Genomic DNA, 22,287 nt, shown 5'->3' on the forward strand with positions numbered 1-22,287 from the left:
AGCATTCTCTGTTTGAAGGAAAGGACAAACCAGTAGGAGACCAGAGCTTGTGAAAGCAGAAACTTTTACATTGTGATGGCAGAAAATATGGCTCAATAGTAGGTCTATTCTTAGCTCAAATATTGTTCACCCTCAACAAATAGCACCTAGATAGAATGTCCTCAAGAGGATAGATTTTGGGGAATTTCCTTCTAGATGGATTCAGATAGGCAAATTGTGTTTAGGAAGAAAACAGTAAATATTACCCAGTTTCAAAAAAGGAACAATTTAATTTATCCATTCATTTTGAAAGTTTTCCTTTTTGGTGCTGTAAACTTTTATTAAATACCACTACAATAGAATGACTAACCCTACATGATTCTGTAAGAATAAACATTACTTGGCATTCCTAAAATATAAAATAATTTATTGAAGAAGTTCCAATATACACAAACTCTGAATACCTTTCCAGAAGGAAAATTAGTGTTCTATACTTAACTCTGAGGGGTTGAAGTTTGCATATGTGTACAATGGGCGTGTTGAATTAGAGCATACAAGTGCAACAAGAGTAATAAGGTAGAAAAAAATCAGCCTCACATGCAGCTGACACCAAAAATTTTTCCTAAAAAGCCCAGTGCATTTCTTGACTTCTAAGAACAAAAGCTGAGCATAGATATGTATCTTAATTCAGGTTGCTATAACAAAATGACATAAACAGAGGGTCTTAAAAAACATGCATGTGTATCTTATAGTTCAGAGGTAAGAAGTCTAAAATGAAAGTGCCAGATTCACGTTAGATCATGACTGGACTTTGGGTCTCCAGAAAGTCAGCTTTACTGAGTCCTCACATGTGGAGAGCAGAGAAAGAGGAAGCTCTCCTATTTCTTATATTGGCATAATCCCATTCATGAATGCTCCACCTTTGTGCTGGATCCTAGATCAAGAAGATCTTATTTTAAAGTGGACCACCCATGGCTATCGTTTTTTGGAGGACTGGAGTTCACCAAAGCCACTAGCAAAGAGTAATGATAGTTTGAGGATTTTCATTCTTTAGAAGAACTATTCATACTTCTAGTTAAGTTGTGAAAATCATTCAGATCAAGATTTTAGATTGTATCTTTCCATTGTTTTAAGTAAAATGAAGGATATCTCAAGTGTTACATACTGGGATTCATCCTAGTTTGATATATTAAAGATTTGCTTTCTTTCATTTGGAAAATAAAAGAGATGTGTAGAACTTGTGCTTTCAATTTTTGCCTCATGCCATAATTTTCACAGTTTTGCATAGACTATATATTAAAAGCCCATTAATACATTAATATGTATTAAAATTTGTCTAGAAAAGAGATTGACTTATCAGAACTTTAAGTTGTGGGTCTCATGAGACAAACAATAATTAGAGTATAGAATTGGACTCAAGGATTACTTAAATAAAAAAATAACTCATGTATCCCCACTAGGAGAGCTTGAGTGAAGAAGCTATTTCAGGGTGGAATGCCTGACGGTGCCCTGGGTGGCCAGGACTCTGCTCCCCACAAGGGCCTGCGTGAGACGTGAGCCTTTGGCACGTGGCTTCCCCCGCATGGGGACTGGTGAGGTGCTGAGTGGCAGCCACAGCTGCCAGCAGGTTTGGCATGTTCTCAGACACACTGGCTCATACAGAGTTTGTGTTAGGCCTTCCAGGAGCTGGGGTTCTGTGATTTTGCTGACTGTACTCAACACATCTGCGTGGTCTGTCACGGCCTGGGCATGGTTGTAGGCACTGGCACAGCAGGAGTGGGGAAGGTTCCTCCTGCAGCTCCTGTCAGAGCAGATGTCAGTCAGGATCCATGATCAAGGACCAAACCAGGTGGTTCCGTGTGGGACACAGGTGTCTTCATGGACATCTCAATTGCTAATACCCAGCAGTAGCAGAGGATCTTTGAGAATTTCTTGGGTTGCCAGCAATTTAAAAATGAGAGAGGAAAGCAATGACTGTACATGTACTCTGTGAACATCAGTTGGTAGGATGGCTCTGGGTCTCTAACACTCTGCAGCACTCCCTCAGCTAGTTAGCTGTGAGGGGCTCCCGAGAGGGCCCAAGTAGGAGGGAAGTGTAACAGCAGACTATGGCCCCAGTGCTCTTGAGAATCACAGGCTATAAAACTGACAGAGAAATGAAGTCTCTTTTCATGATCTAACATCGTGGGCGAGAGATTCTAGATTACAGCAACTCATGACATATATGGCCCAATCATTTAAAAAATGCAGACCACTGATGTTTACTCATATGAGGATGGTAAGTATGGAAAGGGGTGGAATCTGGTTGAAATTGATCACATCTTTTTTTTTTTGTGAGGTGTAAAAATCTAGTTGGAGGCAGATTTTAGGAGGCCTTATACTTTACAACGGAAATAACAAGTCATCAATGTGTAGTGCACTGAGGGATCTTGGTCTTCTAAGCTAGGCAATGGGTTATTACTTCTGTTTGCGTTGAAAAGGTCCTCTGCCTAGGTACCTGCTTTATGCAGTGCCTCCCCAGAGAGAGCACACCTGATGCTCACTCCCAAGTCACAGCTCTCTTGCTTGCAGAAGCCCCAGGAGAACTTGAGCTGTCCACGGTGGTGTACCCACACTGACAACAAGGCATGTTTGATCATACCTGTCACCATCAGCCTGATGTATATTGAAATTTTTCTCTGCCTAGGGTATGAATGTCCATATGCTATTCAAGCAAGCTACCATCGAGCTGCTCTTCATAATCATGAACCGGGGAAGTCCACCTCCACCCTGAGCATGGAGGATCCTGTTCTGGACATCTTGTCTTATGGAGGGATCCAGTTCGTTTTGAAGCCCAGGCACGTGGCTGAAAGGCCGCGCCGCTGCGGTAAGTCTAATTTCCAGCAGGGTTCTGCTCTCTGCTCATCCATGCATTCCTGAGAAAAAATTCATGACAGAGAGCTGTTCTCTATGAGGGAGGAGGTGTGCATAAGTACAGGGACCCCCACCACGCTGCTCCTCTCAGAAAGGAACCCACTGCAACATTGTTGAGAAATCAACTGTAACAAATACTCACCAAGAACCAGGCTTAGAGAAACTGTTCAAAATCAGAACCCATCTCACTTCCAGGAGGATTGTGGTGGTTCTTCTACATTAGAACTTTTGTCTCCTCTGGATACCCTGAGCATTTGCTCCATAAAATAATGCATGCACAATCCTATGTGTCTCCAGAGAGAAGTTTCTTGGGGCCTGGCATCATGGTACAGTGGGTTAAGCTGCATCCTGCAATCCACATCAGAGCATTGGCTTCAGTCCTGGCTCTCCCAGTTCTGATGAAGCTCGCTGGCTTTATCAGAATGTGCCCGGGAAGGAAGCAGAAAATGGCCCAAATACCTGGGTCCTTTGTCTCGCATGTGGGAGACCCAGGTGGAGTTCTAATCTCCAGCCCTATCCCTGGTTGTTGTGGCCATTTGAGAAGAGAACAGAGTGATGAAAGATGTCTTTCTCTGTGTGTTATTCTGTATTACAAATCAATCTTTACAATGAAGAGCATCAGGTGTGAAGGCCTGGAAATGAAGACTAACCATTCCAGAGGTTACCCCTGAATCTGGAGTGAGAGCAGGAAGTAATCAGTTTACTGCATGCCTTAGACTTACCTTATATGGAAGATCTCCAGCTTGGTGAGAAACTGTGGCGTTGAATTTGGATCTCTTCTGGCTTGGGCTGAAGTGGCTAGGGGGTTGCTTCCTGAATTGATCTCTTCATTATGCCCATGGCATGCTGACTTTCTCCAGGCTTCAGATGCATATCTAGACCAGACATGGACTGAACAGTTACGATCAGGGATGTTTCAGCTTTTTGCTTTCCATTCTCTCCCTACTTGTCAGTATTCTTTTGAGAGACCTTTCTCTGAAGAACAGTTTTTAGTAAGGTGGGAAATATTGTGGCAAGAATATAATAATTTCCACTGTGAATGGTGTTTGTACTTTTCTTGTTGTGAGGATATTCTGTGAGTTCTATAGCTTATAAATGTGTTTTTGGTTGTAACTTGTGAGCATATAGTAATATTCTATAAATGTTGCTCCTATACAAGATTGTAAATCTTAACTTTTTAAACATCTACAACCCCCATTTGGGCAAGAGAATGCCACCACCAGAAGTATCGCCAGGACTGTCAGAAAGGCTCAGTGGTTTTGAAGTGAGCTGGTTGAATTACACAACGTGTCTCATGGAAAATGGCTGCTGTTTCCATTGGTCACAGAAGCAGCATGCGCTCTCACTAAAGAATGTACCTTATGAAAGCCTCAGCTAAGCACCAAAAGTATTTTTGTTTGAGAAAGATTGTAATGGCACTCATCTCTCTTTGTTCCCATATGTTCGGATGTATAGATTCATATCAAGGCATGGAGCATGATGCTTAATTGCTTAGCCGTGTGACAACTAAGTAGTGGATTATGTCCCAATAGTTTTTTAAATAATGAAATCAGGTGAGTCTTAGGTGCACCAGGTTGCACACAAGTTAAACCATGTATTCTTGCCTGTTTTAAACAAAAAGTTGGATATGGTAGTATGTATGAGCAGCCTCCTGCATTTGAGATGGCATTTGCTTTTTTCTTGTCTCCTTTTAAAATGGTGGAATTTTGAATGCTTGGTGTTGGATTTCTTTGTGACTGCATGCTCTCTGGAGAGTACTAACTAACCAGAAAGAGAATGGAGATAAAGTTTACTTTAGGGTGAGGAAACTGATGTGTCGGATCCTTTACACCATTTGATTGTAAATGATTATAGAAGAAAGCAATTTTCTTCAGGGTTGTGATAACTTGTGTGCCATGCTGAGTAATACATTATATTAGTGCAGTGAGGTGTAGATAGCATCATTCTTATACAAGTTGAGTCAAAGGGAAGTCCCAAGAATTGACTAACTGGGCTGGCTGATGAAGTGGCACATCTTGGAGCCTATCCTGGCTTCCTCAATGATACAGCACCATGAGGATTGCCCTCCGTTGTTTGTCTGATGGTGATGCATTCAGGGGCCCAGAAATGCCAAGAAGATGGCTGATGAAAGATATTTGGGGAGGGGGCCGATGGTGTGGCACAGCGGGTTAAAGCCCTGGCCTGAAGCGCTGTCGTCCCATATGGGCACCAGTTCTCATCCCGGCTGCTCCTCTTCCGATCCAGCTCTGTGCTATGGCCTAGGAAAGCAGTAGAAGATGACCCGAGTCCTTGGGCCCCTGCACCCATGTGGGAGACCCAGAAGAAGCTCCTTGCTCCTGGCTTTGGGTCGGCATAGCTCTATCCATTGTGGCCATCTGGGGAGTGAACCAGTGGATGGAAGTCCTTTCTCTGTCTCAACCTCTCTCTGTAATTCTGTCTTTCAAATAAATAAAATGAATCAAAAAAAACCAGATTGTTTTTGGCAATTTCCCCTATCTGTCTATCACACTGCACCTTGACTCCTCTGGTGCCTTTTATGATATTCAGCATAAATGGGTCATTTAAGAAGAAAAGTTTAGGTGCCTTCTTAAGAAAACGTGCACAGCTGAGCAGTAGATATTCCAAACTCATGTTTTCTTTGGTGATTCTCTTGTCTGTGGAAAATTCTTCTTCAGCATTCACCTGGCAGAGCTTGATGGGTAGCTAAAATATAGTCTGTATAGCTTGGCAGGGTGGCACAAGGAACAAGGCCCCATGGGATCCTGCCACTCGTTTGGGAACCAAGTGAAGAAGGTGGAATCAAGTCACCTGGGGAACAGGTTAAGCTTTGTAACCCTGAAGAGCGAGGGAGGGAGGCAGAGGCTGGTGGAGTGATATCAGGGAGCTTGTGTCATGAAGTGCAGATCTCTTTGATGGGAGTGAGTTGCTGGTGGTTGGGCATTCAGACTACCAAACAGGAAATCTCATAGGGAAAGGTGACTTAGCATGAAGTAGATTATGAGACTCCACTTAGTTTGAATGTCAACTGTATTTTTTAGCTTTTCAAATGAGTTCTGACACCTGACTCCACTGGGTAAACTTCAGAGGATGTGTACAACTCAATGTGAGGTGTCTCATTATGCAAAAAAAATAAAAAGCAAAAACTGTAGGTAGCACTGCCAGAATTGAACCTGAGCAGCTTCCTCAAGTCTTTATATTTCATTTCTGGTTGATTAATTGATTGTTTGATTTGAGAGACCATCACACACATGCCCAAGAGAAGGAGGGAGGGATGGAGGGAGGGAGGGAGGGGGAGAAGGGAGGAGAAGGGAGGAGAGAGTTGAGATGAGTTTCCTATCCTCTGATTCACTCACTAAATGTCAGCTGTGGCCATGGGCCAGGGACAGAACTGGAATCTGGTATTTATATCATGTCTCCTTTATGACAGGCAGGGCTAGAGCTGGAATTTGGGAACTTATTCCATGTTGTGCTTGTTAGAGGTAGGAACCCAAATTTGTTAGCCATGCATAGTGCCTCAGAGGGCCTGCATTTGCAAGAAGCTGGAATTGAGAGCCAAAGATGGACATCAGGTCCAGATACTCTGATATGAGCCTAGGGCATCTTAACAATTAGGCTAAACACCTGATTCTAACTGCCAGCTTATAGGAAACTGGGAAGAAAAGTTCATGAACGTCACGTGGATGGAACTAGCCAATTTCAGATCGTAAGCTCTTGTGCACCACAAATGGAGCAGTTTCTGTCTTTTCTAAGGGTGGAAACAGAATCTGTCATTGATCCTCCACAGCTAATGGTCTCACTTTCTCCTCAGGCTTTCCCACGAACTGGCTGTCTTGCTGGGGCATTACCAGAAGCCATAATGACGTGCCCCAGGACGCCGCTCCTGCTCTTTCAGTGCCAACATTCCTGAGAGTGTCTGGTGTGGAGGACCTGATGCTCACGCTTTGGGTAGGTACCATTTTGATCTTCTGAAGCCCTCCTGAGGAGTGAGCGTTCTGAGGGGTTGGTGTCATCATCCAAAAGTGTTTCCGATGAGGCCATCATTTGTCAGTCCCTGGCTTTGGCTGACATGCCTTCTGAACGTGACCTCAAAGAAGAGCAGTCAGATCCGTTATCGTGGTCTTACTTGAAACGCAACAGGAGAAACAACCGTTCCGTTTATTCTGCTGGTTTCAGCGATGTTACCCAGTCACCTGCTCACACACAGCAAAAGGAATGTTTCTGAATCTCTTTGAGTCGACATCCCCCATGTTCCCCTTTTAGCCTCTTCCTTGAAGTGTTCCTTCATTTCCTTTTTGTCTAGATGACTCGAACTTATAACTCAAGGTCCCTCACTGTGGGTGTGGTTTGTATTTCAGATGATTAGATGGATCATCTGCCATTTATTTATCCTTCTATCATAAGAAATTGTGTCAGAGGAAAGCCACAGAATGTGGCCTGTGTTATTTCCCGGGAGGGCATTTGAGAGTTGGCACATTGATTGTCCAGCACATCTACACGCACTATGCTAGATGTAGGGCATTTTATGCTAGGTGGGGAGGAATGTATCAAGTTAGTTCCATGCTAGATGGTGGCCCAGCCCTTGCAGCATTCACAAGTTGAAGGAGTTGCTAGGATCCTCATCACTGTGACATCATTCATGGATAAAAGGAAAGCTTGAGTAAGGTAATGTACTATGCCCAAGGTCTCATGAAAAGTAAGGGACCTAATAGGTGACAAATTCCTGGAGATACCTGACTGTGACACTCCTGTTCCCCTCTTGGCATGAAGATGGGGCAGAAGGACATGGAAGTCAACAAGTGTGGCAATGAGATTTTCCTAGTTGGGCAAGGTCATCAGTACTAGGAAATAATGAGAACAGCGTGGTGAAACAGGAGAGAGTGATTCACTGAAAGCTTGAAGCAGAGAAGTTTGGTTTAAAAGTTCCATTCCTTGAGAATGAAAATAGGTTAAAGCCAGCATTCAAAACAATTTAGTGGGTGGACACAGATCAGAGGGATGGGTCGAACATGTATTTAGAGACACTGAAACAAATTTTCTTCTCTCACTTCAGCTCCTGCTGTATTAGTTCACATATTCTTCTTTACAGGGGCTAGCTTTTGTTCTGGGCTTGTGGATATGAAATGTCCTTTAATTAGCTTTCCTTTTTCTTTCCCACAGGAGTTGATCCGCCTTATCAAGCAGAAAGGGCCAAAGACAGAGAATATTTTTCAAAAAGTTGGTGACCTAAAGTCATTTATAGCCCTGAAGGAAAGATTCAATACAGGAGATAGAGGCGACTGGGGCAATGAATCGCCACTTGTGTTAGCAACACTATTAAAGGTAGGGGGATTCTGGCATCATCTATGCACAATATGGAAGCTGTGTGATGGGTTTCATTCCTCGTGACATCTCAAGAAGAGTAATAGGCCTAATCAGTTAAGCGCCTGAGAAACTGAAAAACACATCAGAATGTCCAGGTTGTAGGCAGCTACTCCCTTCATTGGACAGACTCTGCTTGTTAGATAGCTTTCCCCAGTCTTCAGACTCCATGCTTGCTGTCCTCATCTGAATGCTCCGTGCAGAATTATGCTAGCATAGTTCCTAATAATTGCCCAAGCATCTTCCAAATAAACCCTGGTTATTCATATAGAATTTTGGCCAGTACAAATCTCCTGCGTTTGCCAGATTTGACAGTGTCTTCCTAATGACATCAGAGTTTCCCAAAGAAACTTTATTTGAAATTTTGAAAACAAATCTAGGTGTTTTCCACAATAAGCAAACATTGCTTTTAAGATGAATTACACATACACATAAATGCCAAGAAAATTCCATTCTTTCCATTGTCATTCTTTCCCCTGTCTCTTATGCCTTTGCTTCACACGTGGTATCAGGACTCTGCTATTTGGAGCTGCCTTCATTTTGACTACTGTTGGCATCTTATGTTCATTTCCATTGTACTTAAGCCAATACTCATAGTTATAGTTACATAGCAACGAGCCCCAGCACAAAGCTCAGCTTGTAAATCTGACTTTGAAAGTGTTGCAGCAGGCAAAGCTACGTTAGAAGTTTTAAAATGTTGGGCCTGTGTTGTGGCATAGCAGGGTATGCTGGGGGTTGGAATGCTGGCGTCGTATATCAGAGCACCAATTCGAGTCCTGGCTGCTGTGCTGCTGATCCAGCATCCTGTCAATGCATCTGGGAAGGCAGTGGAAGATGGCCAAGGTACTGAGGTTCTTGCCTCCCATGTGAGAGGCAAGGATGATGCTCTTGGCTTCAACCAGGGTCTGAACTGGATTTTGGAGCCATTTCTTTATGTAGGATCTCTCTCTGTCTCTCTTCCTCATTCATGAACAGTGTGTGTGTATGTGCATGTGTGTCTCGCTCTCTGTGCCTCTGCCCATTGAGCACAGAATTTTCTTTTTTTATTTATTTGAAAGTCAGAATTACAGAGAGAGGAGAGGCAGAGAGAGAGAGAGAGAGAGAGAGAGAGAGAGAGGTCCTCCATGTGATGGTTCACTCCCCAATTGGCTGCAATGGCCAGAGCTGCACCAATCTGTAGCCAGGAGCCAGGAGCCTCCTCTGGTTCTCCCACGTGGGTGCAGGGGCCAAAGGACTTGGGCCACCTTCCGCTGCTTTCCCAGGCCATAGCAGAGAACCTGGCTGGAAAAGGAGCAGCCAGGCCTCGAACCCGTGCCCATACCATATGGGATTCCGGCACTTCAGGCCAAGGCATTAACCTGCTGCAAAACAGTGCCAGCCCCGAGCAAAGAATTCGAAAAACCAAGGTGGTGCAAAATACACATGTATTTCAAAGTTATATGGTAAAATCACAAGTATCCAGGTTCATTTCTATGAGGGAAAATTGAATTGTTGGTATTTTCAACAGCTTGAAACAAAAATCTGGTAATGTCGTAATCACTACAAAAAGTATCCTTACATTCTTCGAAACACTCATTACACTTGCTCTTTCCTTACCCTCCATCAATGCTTGGCCACATGTTAAATGGTTACACTTCTGTAATGACTTACAGGCCCACACGTACATCACTCAATCATAAAAATATACACTAGGTTAGACAGTCACATGTTTGTGTTGTTTGTGTTGTACATGAAGTTGATGTCATTTTCCAACAAGATATAGGGTTTACCCCTCTGAGGACTTTGGAGTCTGATTTTTGATAAATACCATGTGAATCACCTGGAGAGTTGGTCCAGGCTAAAAATAAATGCAATCATCGAGTTGAATTTGCCATTGAGCTACCTAGAAGCAGAGGTACAACAGCAAATCATCTTCACATATTCTCCTTGGCTCACAGTGTGGCTTCCACAACATGCCCCGTCTATTCATCCTGCAGCACAGGGAAAGCCAAGAGAGGACACATACCCCACATGCATGGAAGTAAGTACTCAGCAGACAAAGCTACTCCTGAACCATCCCAGACTTCCACATCATTCAGAGCTCCACACATCTTGGACATACTCCTTGGGAAACAGTCGAAGGCTGTAACTACAGTGGGAGAGTATTGGACACGAGTGACATAGTCAAGGTATAAGAGGGCTTGGATTTTGTCCATTTTCTTCACTGTTCTATCCCCAGTAGTCCAAACTGGATATGACATAAATGACTATTGAAGAAATACTAGAATGAGCGAGCAATGTCTGGATTATGAACACAACACTTACTGAGAGGCATTTCCTACACTCACTGCTATTTAAACGTGTCATGGGCCATATAGTAAGACCAGTGGAAAGAAAGCTAGCAACGGGATATGAACTGGAAATATAAATCCCACCATCGTCTGGTTATATTTGTGAAGAGTTGATCAAGGGCAGCGCCGTGGCTCACTAGGCTAATCCTCCGCCTGTGGCGCCAGCACACCGGGTTCTAGTCCCGGTCGGGGTGCCAGATTCTGTCCCAGTTGCCCCTCTTCCAGGCCAGCTCTCTGCTGTGGCCAGGGAGTGCAGTGGAGGATGGCCCAAGTGCTTGGGCCCTGCACCCCATGGGAGAGCAGGAGAAGTACCTGGCTCCTGCCATCGGATCAGCGCAGTGTGCCGGCCGCAGCACGCTGGCCGCGGCGGCCATTGGAGGGTGAACCAACGGCAAAGGAAGACCTTTCTCTCTGTCTCTCTTTCTCACTACCCACTCTGCCTGTGAAAGAAAAAAAAAGAAGGCCGGCGCTGTGGCTCAATAGGCTAATCTTCCACCTAGCAGCGCTGGCACACTGGGTTCTAGTCCCAGTCGGGGTGCCAGATTCTGTCCCGGTTGTCCCTCTTCCAGGCCAGCTCTCTGCTATGGCCCAAGTGTTTGGGCCATGCACCCTGTGGGAGACCCGGAGAAGCACCTGGCTCCTGGCTCCTGATCAGCGTGGTGCGCTGGTCGCAGCGCACTGGCCGCAGCGGCCATTGGAAGGTGAACCAATGGCAAAGGAAGACCTTTCTCTCTGTCTCTCTCTCTCACTGTCCACTCTGTTTAAAAAAAAAAAAAAGAGTTGATCAATGAGCTAGTGAAAAGGAAAGTCGAATGAGGCTATTAGGAGAGTATTTTGCCCCAGGGAACAGACATAGTCAAAATGTCCAGTCCTTACTTCCTATTTTATGTGAGTACACGTGTGTATATTTAGTTCATTTGGTTCGGAACCTTTGCTGCTAAGACTTAAAAGGATTAGTCTGAAATCAAAATGTGAAGTATGTATGTTTACATGTCCTCAGTGCATAATATGATTTAGGATGACCCATAAGCAGATCTGTCAGTTTGTACTATTTTACTAAAATATAGGCAAAGAAGACTATAGAGATTTGTTTTATATGTTTGAATGGCAGAGTGATAGAAAGAGACGCGTATGGGTCTGGCAGTGTAGCGCAGTGCATTTACCTACTGCCTGCAACACAGACAACCTATATGTGCACTGATTTGAGTCCCAGCTGCTTGCTTCTGGTTGAACTTACCACGAATGGACATGGGAAGGCAGCAAAAGATGGCCCAAATACTGTGGTCCCTGCCACTCACATAGCAGAGCTGGGTGGAGTTCCTGGCTTGTGGATTCAATGTGGACATTTGCAGAGTAAATTCGTGTATGGAAGATTTCTCTCTGTTTCCCTCTCTCTCTCTCTCTCTCTCTGTGTGTGTGTGTGTGTGTTTCAACTCCATCTTTTACATAAATAAATAAGCTTACAATAACACACACACACACACATGCTCATACAGAGATATCAATCTTACACATGTAGGTTCACTCCCCAGTTTTTTGCAGTGGCCCAGGTTGGGCTGGGCCAACCTGAAGCCAGAACCCAAAACTTGTTTCAGGTCTCTGAAATAGGGCAGAGCCCCAAGTACTTGGGCAGTTACCCACTGCTTTCTCAGGCACTTCAGCAGTGTGCTGAATCAGAAGTAGAGCAGCCAGGAATTGAAGGGACCCTCTGATATGAGTTGATGGCATCCCTGGCAGCAGATAAATCCACTATGCCATAATAACTACCCCCCAAAAGATGATTGAGACAATAAGATGAGGTTTTTCTTCCCTTCCAAAACTTCTCAGACTCTGAGAAGTCAGAAGAAAGTCAGAAGAAATTGAAGCACCTGTTTCTGCATGTACACAATGGTGGGAATGAGAGGCCAAACTCTATGGAGGTCACAGTTTGAGCGTCTAGAGAAAAAGCGGAGATTAAATGAAATATTGCAATTACATGTTTTCTTTGTAACTTCTCCAGTCTATACTTGCCAACAAATTGATATAACTTCTTTTTTAATCTCTATAAGGATTGCCTTCGAGCCTTTCCTAACACCCTGTTTTCAGCTGACCTCTATGATCAGTGGCTGAATGTTCTTGATGAAGGCAATGACGAGGAGGCCAGAGACATCCAGAGGTGATTCTATATAATTGGTACTGTACTCCAGACATGCCTCAGAAAGCAACCGACATAGTCTGAGAAAAAGATTCTCTTCTGCTCTCGAGCATGAACCACTAAAAGAGTGCACATTGTGAAGAGGGTTCTTGTAGTCCCACACACCACAGCCAGAATCAGAAGACATGTAGACTCTACCATTGTCATTGAGTTCTTATTTCTCCCCAAATAGTGTTGTTATCGAGTTGTTGATATTGTACACATTCTGAATGTATGACATTGGTGGGGAGGAAGCCTGCTGGTGTCAGAGACATGGTACAAGAACAGTTGACCACGGGTCTGACCGTCATATTGTCAGGAGCAACTAAGTGGAGATCTCTGTGTGTGCTTATGGAATTGAAGTCAGTCAAGCACTTTTGTATACATTCATGCCTGGGATGTGTTTGTTCCATCACTACTTTAGACTCTTGGCTTGAGGCAGCATTCTTGCACTATTACCTTTCAAAGAAGGGCAATGCTTTCAATTAATTGCTGTTGAATTTCCTCAGTAAGCTCTCACCTGAGAACATTCTGTAACACAACATCTGTTTTTAATATACCTGTGTTCAATTAGATATTGACAGAGTTATCCCAAGTGAAAACACAGCAAAAAATCATAGGAATTTTTTTAAGACTTACAGCTCCTTTTGTCTGTATTTTCATTGGATTATGTGACTTGTTATAAGACTCCATTTTTTTGTGTTTAGGCTTTTAGCCCATCTGCCCAGAGCTAACGCAGCTGTCCTAAGACACTTGTTTTCATCATTATATGCAATCTCACGTAATGCATCATACAATCAAATGACTACATCAAAGTTAGCTTTGTGCATCACCCCGAGCCTTCTGTGTGTCTGGCGATCTACTTCAACAAGCCCAGCCCTCGAAGGCGAATTGAGGAGAAAGGTAATGAGGTACCCTGTTTGTATGTGTTGAGGAGCACAGTCCCATTGGGAAAGTGAAAGTCAGGATTTGCATTCTGATGAGCCTTTTTTTTTTTTTTTTTTTTTTTTTTTTTACCGTGAAGACTTCCATTTTACAGTGTCAGGTCACTTATTCTGTATTGGGAATTGTGGAAGGGTGGGGTGTTATGCAGGAAATTGATAGCAGTGAGTTACTTCTTTCCTATGTAGGAAACAGAAGAGTGATATGACTTAAACATGGAGAGAGAAGAAGCTCATGTAACATGATAGAAGGAAACCAAGTTTTGGTAGTTGGGCAATCTAAGGTGCAATTCTGTCTCTGTCACTGAGAGCCATGCAGACTTGAACCAAGTTTTCTTCATGGCTTCCTGAGCTGAGTGATGGCAGTGGTGATAATAGTGGTCAGTAGTGGTCAGCAGTGACACTGCCTTATGTGCTTGGGCAAGATGAGCACACTTCTCCTTCCACCAGTGACCTTCATCCACCTGCTGTGGCTCATTCAGAGAAATGTTTGTGTACAATTTCATCTCTGCTACTGGAATGTGAAGGTGAATCAAGGTTTCTGGAGCATTGTAGTGGGCCCATAACATCTCCAGTATACTCACAGCTCTTCTCAAGCTCATGCAGAATGTAATGCTGGGTTGAGGCAGAGCCATGCTGGTGGAGAGACTTCAGCTAACTAAGCAAACAGTTTCTTTGCACTGACTCCTTTCACGTCAAAGGATCCACAAAGAAACTCTGCTTCTCAAGCTTAAGATAATTCACTTGAGAAGCACATTTCACATGTGTTCTTCTCTCGAGTACTTGACATGTTTTAGTGTGGAATGATTACATCTTCACTTCAAACATCCTGCATAGGTTAACTGACAGTTATCCTATTTTTGCCAAAGAAGCAAGTGATATCAAAATATTAGCCATTTAACTAGGCCACAAGATATGTTGGTCTTCTAATGAGAAGTGTTTTTGGACAAGGTACATAGTATTCTTGAAAGTGTAACTGTCATTTAGGAGATAAAATTGGTCGTATGTGTTAATGTCAAGTGCAAATTTTTGTTAGAATCCAGAATTTCACATTTTTGTGATGTTCACAGTTCACATAGGACTTGTGCTCCTAAACAGACCAAGTGGAAAAGAGCACCCCATGTCCACCCTTTTGTGTCACAGATTTCCCTTGTGGAGTTTATGATTGCAAGTTATCCCAGAATATTTGGAGATGACCAGAAGTCTAAGAAGAGCTGTATGAATTCCAAAAGAAACTTTGGAGAGAGTAGCCGGCAAGTCATCGCCACTGCGGGGCAGAGTGCTGCCGGCCTAGGTGAGAGTTCCCTGAGGTGGGATCTTAGGGCCAGCGTGCCAGGTTCTCTGGGAGAATTTCACTGCTTTGCTAAGAACCAGACTGCAAGCCTGCCAGGTGTCACGGGAGAAGCTCGAGCGATGTCCTGTAGCTCAGGGCTAACCCCAAGAATAATGCCACCCCTCCCATGACGCCACCTGCTCTGTCTTCACAAGGGTAGCGCAGATCAGGAGGTTTTATGGTGTCCTGAGACCAAAGGACAGATAAGATGATGTACTTGACTTACCACGCCACTGTTGCAAATAATGTGTGCATCGGAGAGATCATGTGTTGATATAGTCTACGGATCCATTTTCTAACCAAATTTAAGTGTAGCCCTTACAAATGAGTGCCTCTTGTGCTGAGGAAACATGGACTTCAAGTAGTATGTGACTTGGCTGCTAAACATATTCAGATGAATGCACACTTTTTCATAATAGGTATTTATGATACAACCAGAAACAGTGTGTGCATAGACAAGTTCATACTTTGAAATGCATTGCAACATACACTTCCTGAATTACTCTCTCACACATAATCAGTGTGTTCCTGTTGAAGCATCGGCGAGACTAGCAACACTACCGGTTGTCTTTCTCTCCCCTTGGTACTCTGTGGTAGCTGACACATCCCAAGTCCCAGTGCTCTTTGAAACCCTTTGAAAGGGAACAGTGTTAGGGATGAACAGAAAAGACCTCATGTTCTTCCCAGTGTTCCAAATTTGGTGCCTTCATGTACCAACGTGTCATCTTTATATGTTGTATACATAAATAGTACTCAAAGTTAAAAAGAAAAACCTCAGAATAAATATAGGATAGGGATTTGTTTTGCTCAAGAAAGTAGTACATCTATAAAACATTTTTTTCATTAATTGTTCTTTCATAAGCTGGTCTTCATGATGTCTCAGAAACTGCAAGACAATCTCCAATATGAGTCAATGATGTTATTCTATCCTTGGCTCCCTGTGGAAAACTGATGGGTACTTTTCCAAAGTACAAGATTCTTCATTTAAATGATTTCAAGAATTAAACCTCAAACTTTTAATTCAAAACAAGAATTGGTTTGATTCACAATGATTATTCAACTTGGGCATCATTTTCTCAGAGACATACTTCGATACACTTAGTTTGATAATGTCTCAGAACTTATGCAACCCACATTGGGAGCAAATGATATTTACATTTCAAACAAATTCTTCTCCTGCAATCAGATACTGGAAAGTGACTGAAAATATACTAACACTACTTTTGTTTTCTCTTCAATGGACAAGATGACACTGTCACCGGAGTCTGAACCCATTAAAGGTATGGTGTCTGGCCAGAACTTTCCAGTGGAGACAGAAGTCAAGCCTGAGCTTGTAAAGGGACCACCTGTGTCTTCTGTCTTCGCAATCTGCGTTACTGAAGAGTACCAAGAGCGTGCTTCCTTTAAATGTCCCTAAATTTCCTTTCACCTAACGCTAAAGGATAGTTTATAAAAGGTTTGCACCTTGTTATCAATGTGCTTGAAATCTTCAGTTTCTTTCCTGGAAGGCTAGAATTCCTTGGTAGAAAATTGCCCATGAGGCACCTACCCTAAGACAAACATTTTTGAATCCAGTTATTCTGTAACTGTCTCATAGTTGCAAAATTCAATCATTGATTTTCAAGGTAGATTTTCAGTATCTCTGTCCTTATCCTTTTTGCACCTCTTAAAGTCATTCCCATGTTTTGTATATAAGTGGAATTTAAATAAAAACAAAACACCTGAAATGAATTTAGAAAGGAATTTTCTTGCTCAAAATATTCAAATGGCCAATAGACAGGTGAACAAAGGCTCAGGATCGCTAGTCTGCAGGGAGATGCAAATCAAAGCCACAATGATTTTTCACTTCAGCCCAGGTAGAATGGCTATCATCCAAAAATCAAAAAGCAATAAATGCTGGTGATGATGTGGGGAAAAGGTACCCTAACCCACTGCTTGTGGGAATGTAAACTAGTAGAACCATTATGGAAGACAGTATGGAGATTCCTCTGAAATCTGAAAGTAGATCTACCATATGACTGAGCCATTCCACTCCTGGGAATTAGCCCAAAGAAAATGAAATCAGCGTGTGAAGTGTCATCTGTACCCCCATGTTTATTGCAGCTGAATGCACAACAGCTAAGATGTGGACTCAACCCAGATATTCATCAACTGATAATGGAATTAAGAAAATGTGGTATATACACACTATGGAATACTCCTCAGCCATAAAAAGAAAAGAATGAAATCCTGTCTTTTGCACAGAAATGGGTACAAGTGGGAACCATTAAGCCTGATGATACAAGCCAGTCCCGAAAAGACAAATATATTTATTTTCTCTGCTATGTGGCAGGTGATGTAGAATACAAAAAAATACTTAGGAATAAAACAGATACTTTGTGATATGATTGTGCTTTTTAGGCCTTGTGTATACTTCTGTGGAACTGTAGTCTTCCTACTTTGTTACTTGTTGACTATATGGTTAGTGATAAATTAAGCCTGTGACTGTAGAGTGGACTGAAAGCTTTTCTTTGTAAAAATTAAAGGAAAAGTAGGGAAGAAAAGAGGGGGTTGAGAGAGTGAGAGGGGGAGGGGGGAATTATGATTCCCTTCTTAGAACTGTAGCTGTGAAATACATGAAATCTGTTCTCTCTATATTAGTAACAATTCTAAAGATGATTCAGTTTGTGCAGTGGGTTCTCATCATATCTAGTTTCCTTTTCTTCAGTCTAACACTCTCCCAACTGAGCTATTTTGGCTGCCCCCAGTATGTTTTCTTTTTCTTTTCTTCATGAGGTCTCAGAAACCTCAGGAAAATCCCCTTTATGAGTACATGAAGTTGAGATTTCAGAGTTGATTTTACTTGTATCTTACACTGAGATGAGTCTGTTTTCTGAACATATTCTAAGACAGCTTTAGATTTTTCCACAGTGGAATCAGTAAAACCAACATGAGAATCTGACCCAATGTCACAGAATGTGACTGACCCAAACCCTCCACTTGGCAAAAAGGCTATGCCTTCTGACGGGTACCCTTATCCCCTGGCCGCCGTCCCTCCTGTGCTGAGTGCGTTGGGTGGTGTGCCCCACCCGTGTGCCCCGTCTGCCCCTTTTGCTGGGGTGGGGGGGAGCGTAGGCATGCTGGTCGGTCTGCCGGTCCCCGCGGTGGGGACCAGGCGCTGCTCTTTAGGCCCTACCGCGGCCCGCACCTCCCCCCTCCGTGTCGGGGGAGGATCCCGGTGGGCCAGGCTGTCGGTCCATCGCTCGTTTTGGGGGCCTGTGTGCATGCCTTCTGAACCTTGTCTTCTGAGTTACTGAAGAGAACAACCGGCGTGGTTCCTAAGCATGCACTTGAATCTTCCTTGCACTGCCTTGAACATCTGCTACAAACCAACTTGCCAAAATGTATAATTTTCCTAACTGGAATTGAACTCCTCCATTGATAACTCTCTTGCTAGAGAATGACCAGTGTGACCACTAAACTAAGGCAATGGTTTTGACTTCATATTTTTCTTGACTTGGCTTCCATGGGAACACTGACTATGCAGTTTGCCTTTATTTTTCTTGTGCTTCTATTTCTGGAAGGAAAATTACAGTTCAAAATGACATCCAAGGACAAAAAGGAAACATCTAAGAGAGAATTTAGAATAGGAATCTTTTTTTCTTGAGCAAAAGTAAGTTCACCCAGCATTTTCCCATAATGCACGTTTGCATGTGTCTCCTTTCATGTGCTTGTATCATATTTGGATTCAGAATAACTTCATTACCAGTTATCTGATGTTGAGAAGGGTCTGCTGTTGGAAAAGACACTATGATAGGTTTTGTTTTTCCTTCAACATGAAAGTTCACACTTCACTTGGAGTGTGGCACAGTGTAAGATGTGGTGACTGAACAAAATCTTCCACTGGCAAATAATGCCGAGCCGGAGCTGGCCAGGGCCCACATCTGTCTTTTGACCTCTTCATTCTGAACACTGGATGTGTCCAGTTAGCAGAATTACTTAGGATTTCATTTTATGTTCTCTACCCATCTTTTAATGTGACATTAAGAGCTTCTTTTTCACAAATGTTTGAGTGTGTGTTTCCTAACTAGCTTGACGTCTTCAGTTTCTGCCTTGGAAGGGCAGATTCCCTTGAAAGAAAATTGCTGATGAGGCACAAACACTGAGACAACCATTTGCTTCTGCTGGCATTGTGACTGTTTCACAGTCGTACACCAAATCAGCACTTTCCAGGTTGCCAAGATTTTCATTTTCTGTATCCTCACACATTTGCAACCTCAAATCGTAACTCCAGTGTTTTGTAGAATAGTGCTACTCCAATAAAAATAATATACCTGCAATGAATTTAGAAAATCTTTTGTTTGGCTCCAAAAGAATTCTGTCTTTGCATCTTGTACTCATGATATGTATTTCCCTCTCCTTTTCTTCACGAGGTCTCAGAAACCTCAAGGAAATCTCCATTATGATTGCCGTGACCTCTGATACGGTCTGTTTTCCAAAGCTATCCTAAGACAGCTATAGATTTTTCTTCAATGGATTAAATAAAATCTTCCTGGGAATTGGACCGAGTGTCTGGGAGTGTGACTGGCACAAACACTTCCTTCACTGGGCAAGGAGACCAAAACTAAGCATGGAATGAGCCCACCTATGTCATTTGTCCTCTGTCTTCTGAGTTACTGAAAATAACAGTTGCCAGGGTTTTTTAGGATTTTATCCCATCTTTCCTAAAATTCCTTGAAACCTCCACAAGAACTAACTTGCCAAAATGGTTGAGCAATTTTCCTAACTTGGATTGAAGTCGTCTTTTGCTGTGCAGCAGGGATTAAAATGCCTAGATAGTGAGTCACCCTTGTTGTCTCTATGCCAAGACAGTGGGTTAGCAAAGTAGCACTTTTTCCTTGGCTGTCACTGGGATACTGGCCACTTCCCTAATTACAGGATCTTTTCATTGCATCTATGCCTATCCTCTTTTTTTGTGAAAGGGGAAGGGCAATTCTCAGCACAGAAATGACCTGAGGAAGGGCCCATCTGTATAGAGTCATAGGAATTGGTTCCATAATCACTGGAATCATCAAGGCTTGCCAGTAGGACAAGGAGGAGGTCAACGTTGTCTCTCTCAGCACCAAGAACAAGGTCTTGGCTGTCACACTCTCCGGCAAGACTGAAACTGAACTCTCGGTGCACCAGAGATATACAGATAAAGAAACCCATATTCAGCTCAAGCCCAACTTCTATCCTTATGAACTGCAGCATACTATACCACTGGGACACTCATAGACACAGTTACCATTGGTGAACATTGGTGAACGCTGAGAGACTAGACGCCTAGAGCAGCTTAACTCCAACCAAAGCAAAAATCCAAGTGATAACCCTGCATATGTCTAAACCATGAACTCTTTTCAATAAAAACTTATTCATAAAGAGGAGAAATGAAGAAACATTTCTATGCCCAGACATGCTTTTCTCTGACAACTGAGATACTGAATTAAAGAGATGGCATGGTGGTTTTGCATTTTCACCTTTCATCCCTAAATGCTTGGAGCCATCCATCAAATACTGAATTTACCAAATATATGAGGGCAAGGCTAATGACAATTGAGGTTTTCAGTTGCAGTGAAGGAGGGAAAAGATTAATTCACAGAGACTGTCACCATGATCCCTACTAAGAAAGTGAACTGGGCATCATATTGTACTTTCTTGGCTCCCTAGCACAACAAATAGGCAAATGATAGTTAAAAGAAATTTCATTACATCTGTGGCTTACAGTGTTATCTTCTGAAAAGGGATGCACTAATTGAAACATGGAACGAGTGGGTTCTGCAATCCTGCCTGAGACACTCTTATTATTTGTTTTCAATGGAGTTTGAAACCCAACATGACAATTTTTTTTTTTTCGCCTCGGCTGGTCTCAGAACCCCGGGAAACGTGTCCACAACGCATGGCTGTTGCCTGAAGTGAAGTCATGGATTTGATCTCTGCTGCTGGAATGAGAGTGTTCTTAAAGCATGCCTAAACACTTTGAGATTTGTCTGAGGTGGAGTACATGAACCCAACATGAGACTCAAAGAGTGCCAGGAATGGGACAGGCCCCAATCCTCCAGTAGGGAAAAAGGCCGGACCCAAACAGCTGTGCGGCCACGCTTGCCTTCTGCCCTGTGAGTGAGCAGAGAGGAGATTGTGCTGCAGCTGCCTAAGAATTTCCCCCATGTCTCCCACATGCCGGGAGCGTCAGCGAGGGAGGGACATGACTAAGCATGGGCTGAACACGGCTCATGAGAACTGGGGCTGGCAGTAGTGTCCTGCAGGGACCAGAGAGTTCCTAGAGGTGTACTCACCTGGCCCCTCAGAGGAGACTGTGGTCTGGGTGAAATAAGGTTCTATCTTTGCTCCCACTGGAACACCAAGGTGGCACTTGCAAGTTCCTGCATCCTTTCACTTCACATGCCCTTTAACTTTCCCGTTTGTTGCAAAGTGATTCCTTCTCAAGAAATAAGTGCCTCTGCTATCAAGCTGTGATGGAACCGTGGATATGTGCCGAGGAAGGATGTGTCTCCTGGTTAAAGAGTGCCAGAATGCTAGTCAGGTTAACCGAGACTGCAAATTGTACTTCCCATTACACCTAGAGCTTACATGCACCACTACTTACATGAGGGTCTCCACTTGGCTTGAGCACTATAGATCATTAACGTGGCAAAACACACTGGAGAGTGGGATGAAACTAAAGCATAAGTGGCCCAACGTAGGGGGAAACTCGACACCGGCCATGGCACCTCCGCACCATGGCCCTGGTACCACCAGTTTCCATTCTCAGGGATACATTGTGGCCTAGGCACACACCAGTGCTGTCTCCGCACTGACCTAAGAACCCATATTAGGCATGAGGAAGTGTGGTGCTGGGAGAACTTTTCTCTGCCTGGTCCTCTAGGCAGAAACAGGTATGTTGCTGAAAAGACCCTTACTCAGACCAAGTATGCTATGTCTCTTCTTCTTCCGCAGATGCCGAGCCTGACAACCGAGAACCAGTGCCGGACGTGCCACAGCCAGGCGTGAATATGAATGCTGAAACCAAGCCCCGCCACGGTAGGGGCCCGGGTGTCTTGTGTCCTCTGCCCCTGGGTGCCCGCGGGGTTGCCGGAGCTCCTGGAGCGAGAAGGGGGCTTTCCTAGTCCCTCCGGGACCGGGAAGCGGTCGCCCAGCGACTCCTGGTCCCGAACCCCTGGCCAGTGCTCTGGAGCTGCGGTGGCATCCTCGGCTCTCTGCCAGGAAGGATGTGCTTCCTGG

General features: G+C 43.7%; 1 protein-coding gene across 1 annotated transcript in view; it reads left to right on the forward strand.

Annotated features, from left to right (window-relative positions):
• Nucleotides 1-1,561: 1,561 nt before the first annotated feature.
• The window catches only part of LOC133765213 (rho GTPase-activating protein 20-like), a 61,363-nt gene continuing 40,637 nt past the window's right edge, over nucleotides 1,562-22,287 (forward strand). Inside the window, exons 1-8 of the mRNA XM_062198876.1 lie at nucleotides 1,562-1,571; nucleotides 2,666-2,845; nucleotides 6,701-6,837; nucleotides 8,050-8,211; nucleotides 12,629-12,735; nucleotides 13,461-13,656; nucleotides 14,838-14,988; nucleotides 22,003-22,086. Of these exons, the coding sequence (XP_062054860.1) occupies nucleotides 1,562-1,571; nucleotides 2,666-2,845; nucleotides 6,701-6,837; nucleotides 8,050-8,211; nucleotides 12,629-12,735; nucleotides 13,461-13,656; nucleotides 14,838-14,988; nucleotides 22,003-22,086 (1,027 nt within the window). The remainder of the gene's footprint in view (nucleotides 1,572-2,665; nucleotides 2,846-6,700; nucleotides 6,838-8,049; nucleotides 8,212-12,628; nucleotides 12,736-13,460; nucleotides 13,657-14,837; nucleotides 14,989-22,002; nucleotides 22,087-22,287) is intronic.

The sequence above is a fragment of the Lepus europaeus genome, chromosome 8, assembly GCF_033115175.1.
Source record: "Lepus europaeus isolate LE1 chromosome 8, mLepTim1.pri, whole genome shotgun sequence".
Lineage (NCBI taxonomy): Eukaryota > Metazoa > Chordata > Mammalia > Lagomorpha > Leporidae > Lepus > Lepus europaeus.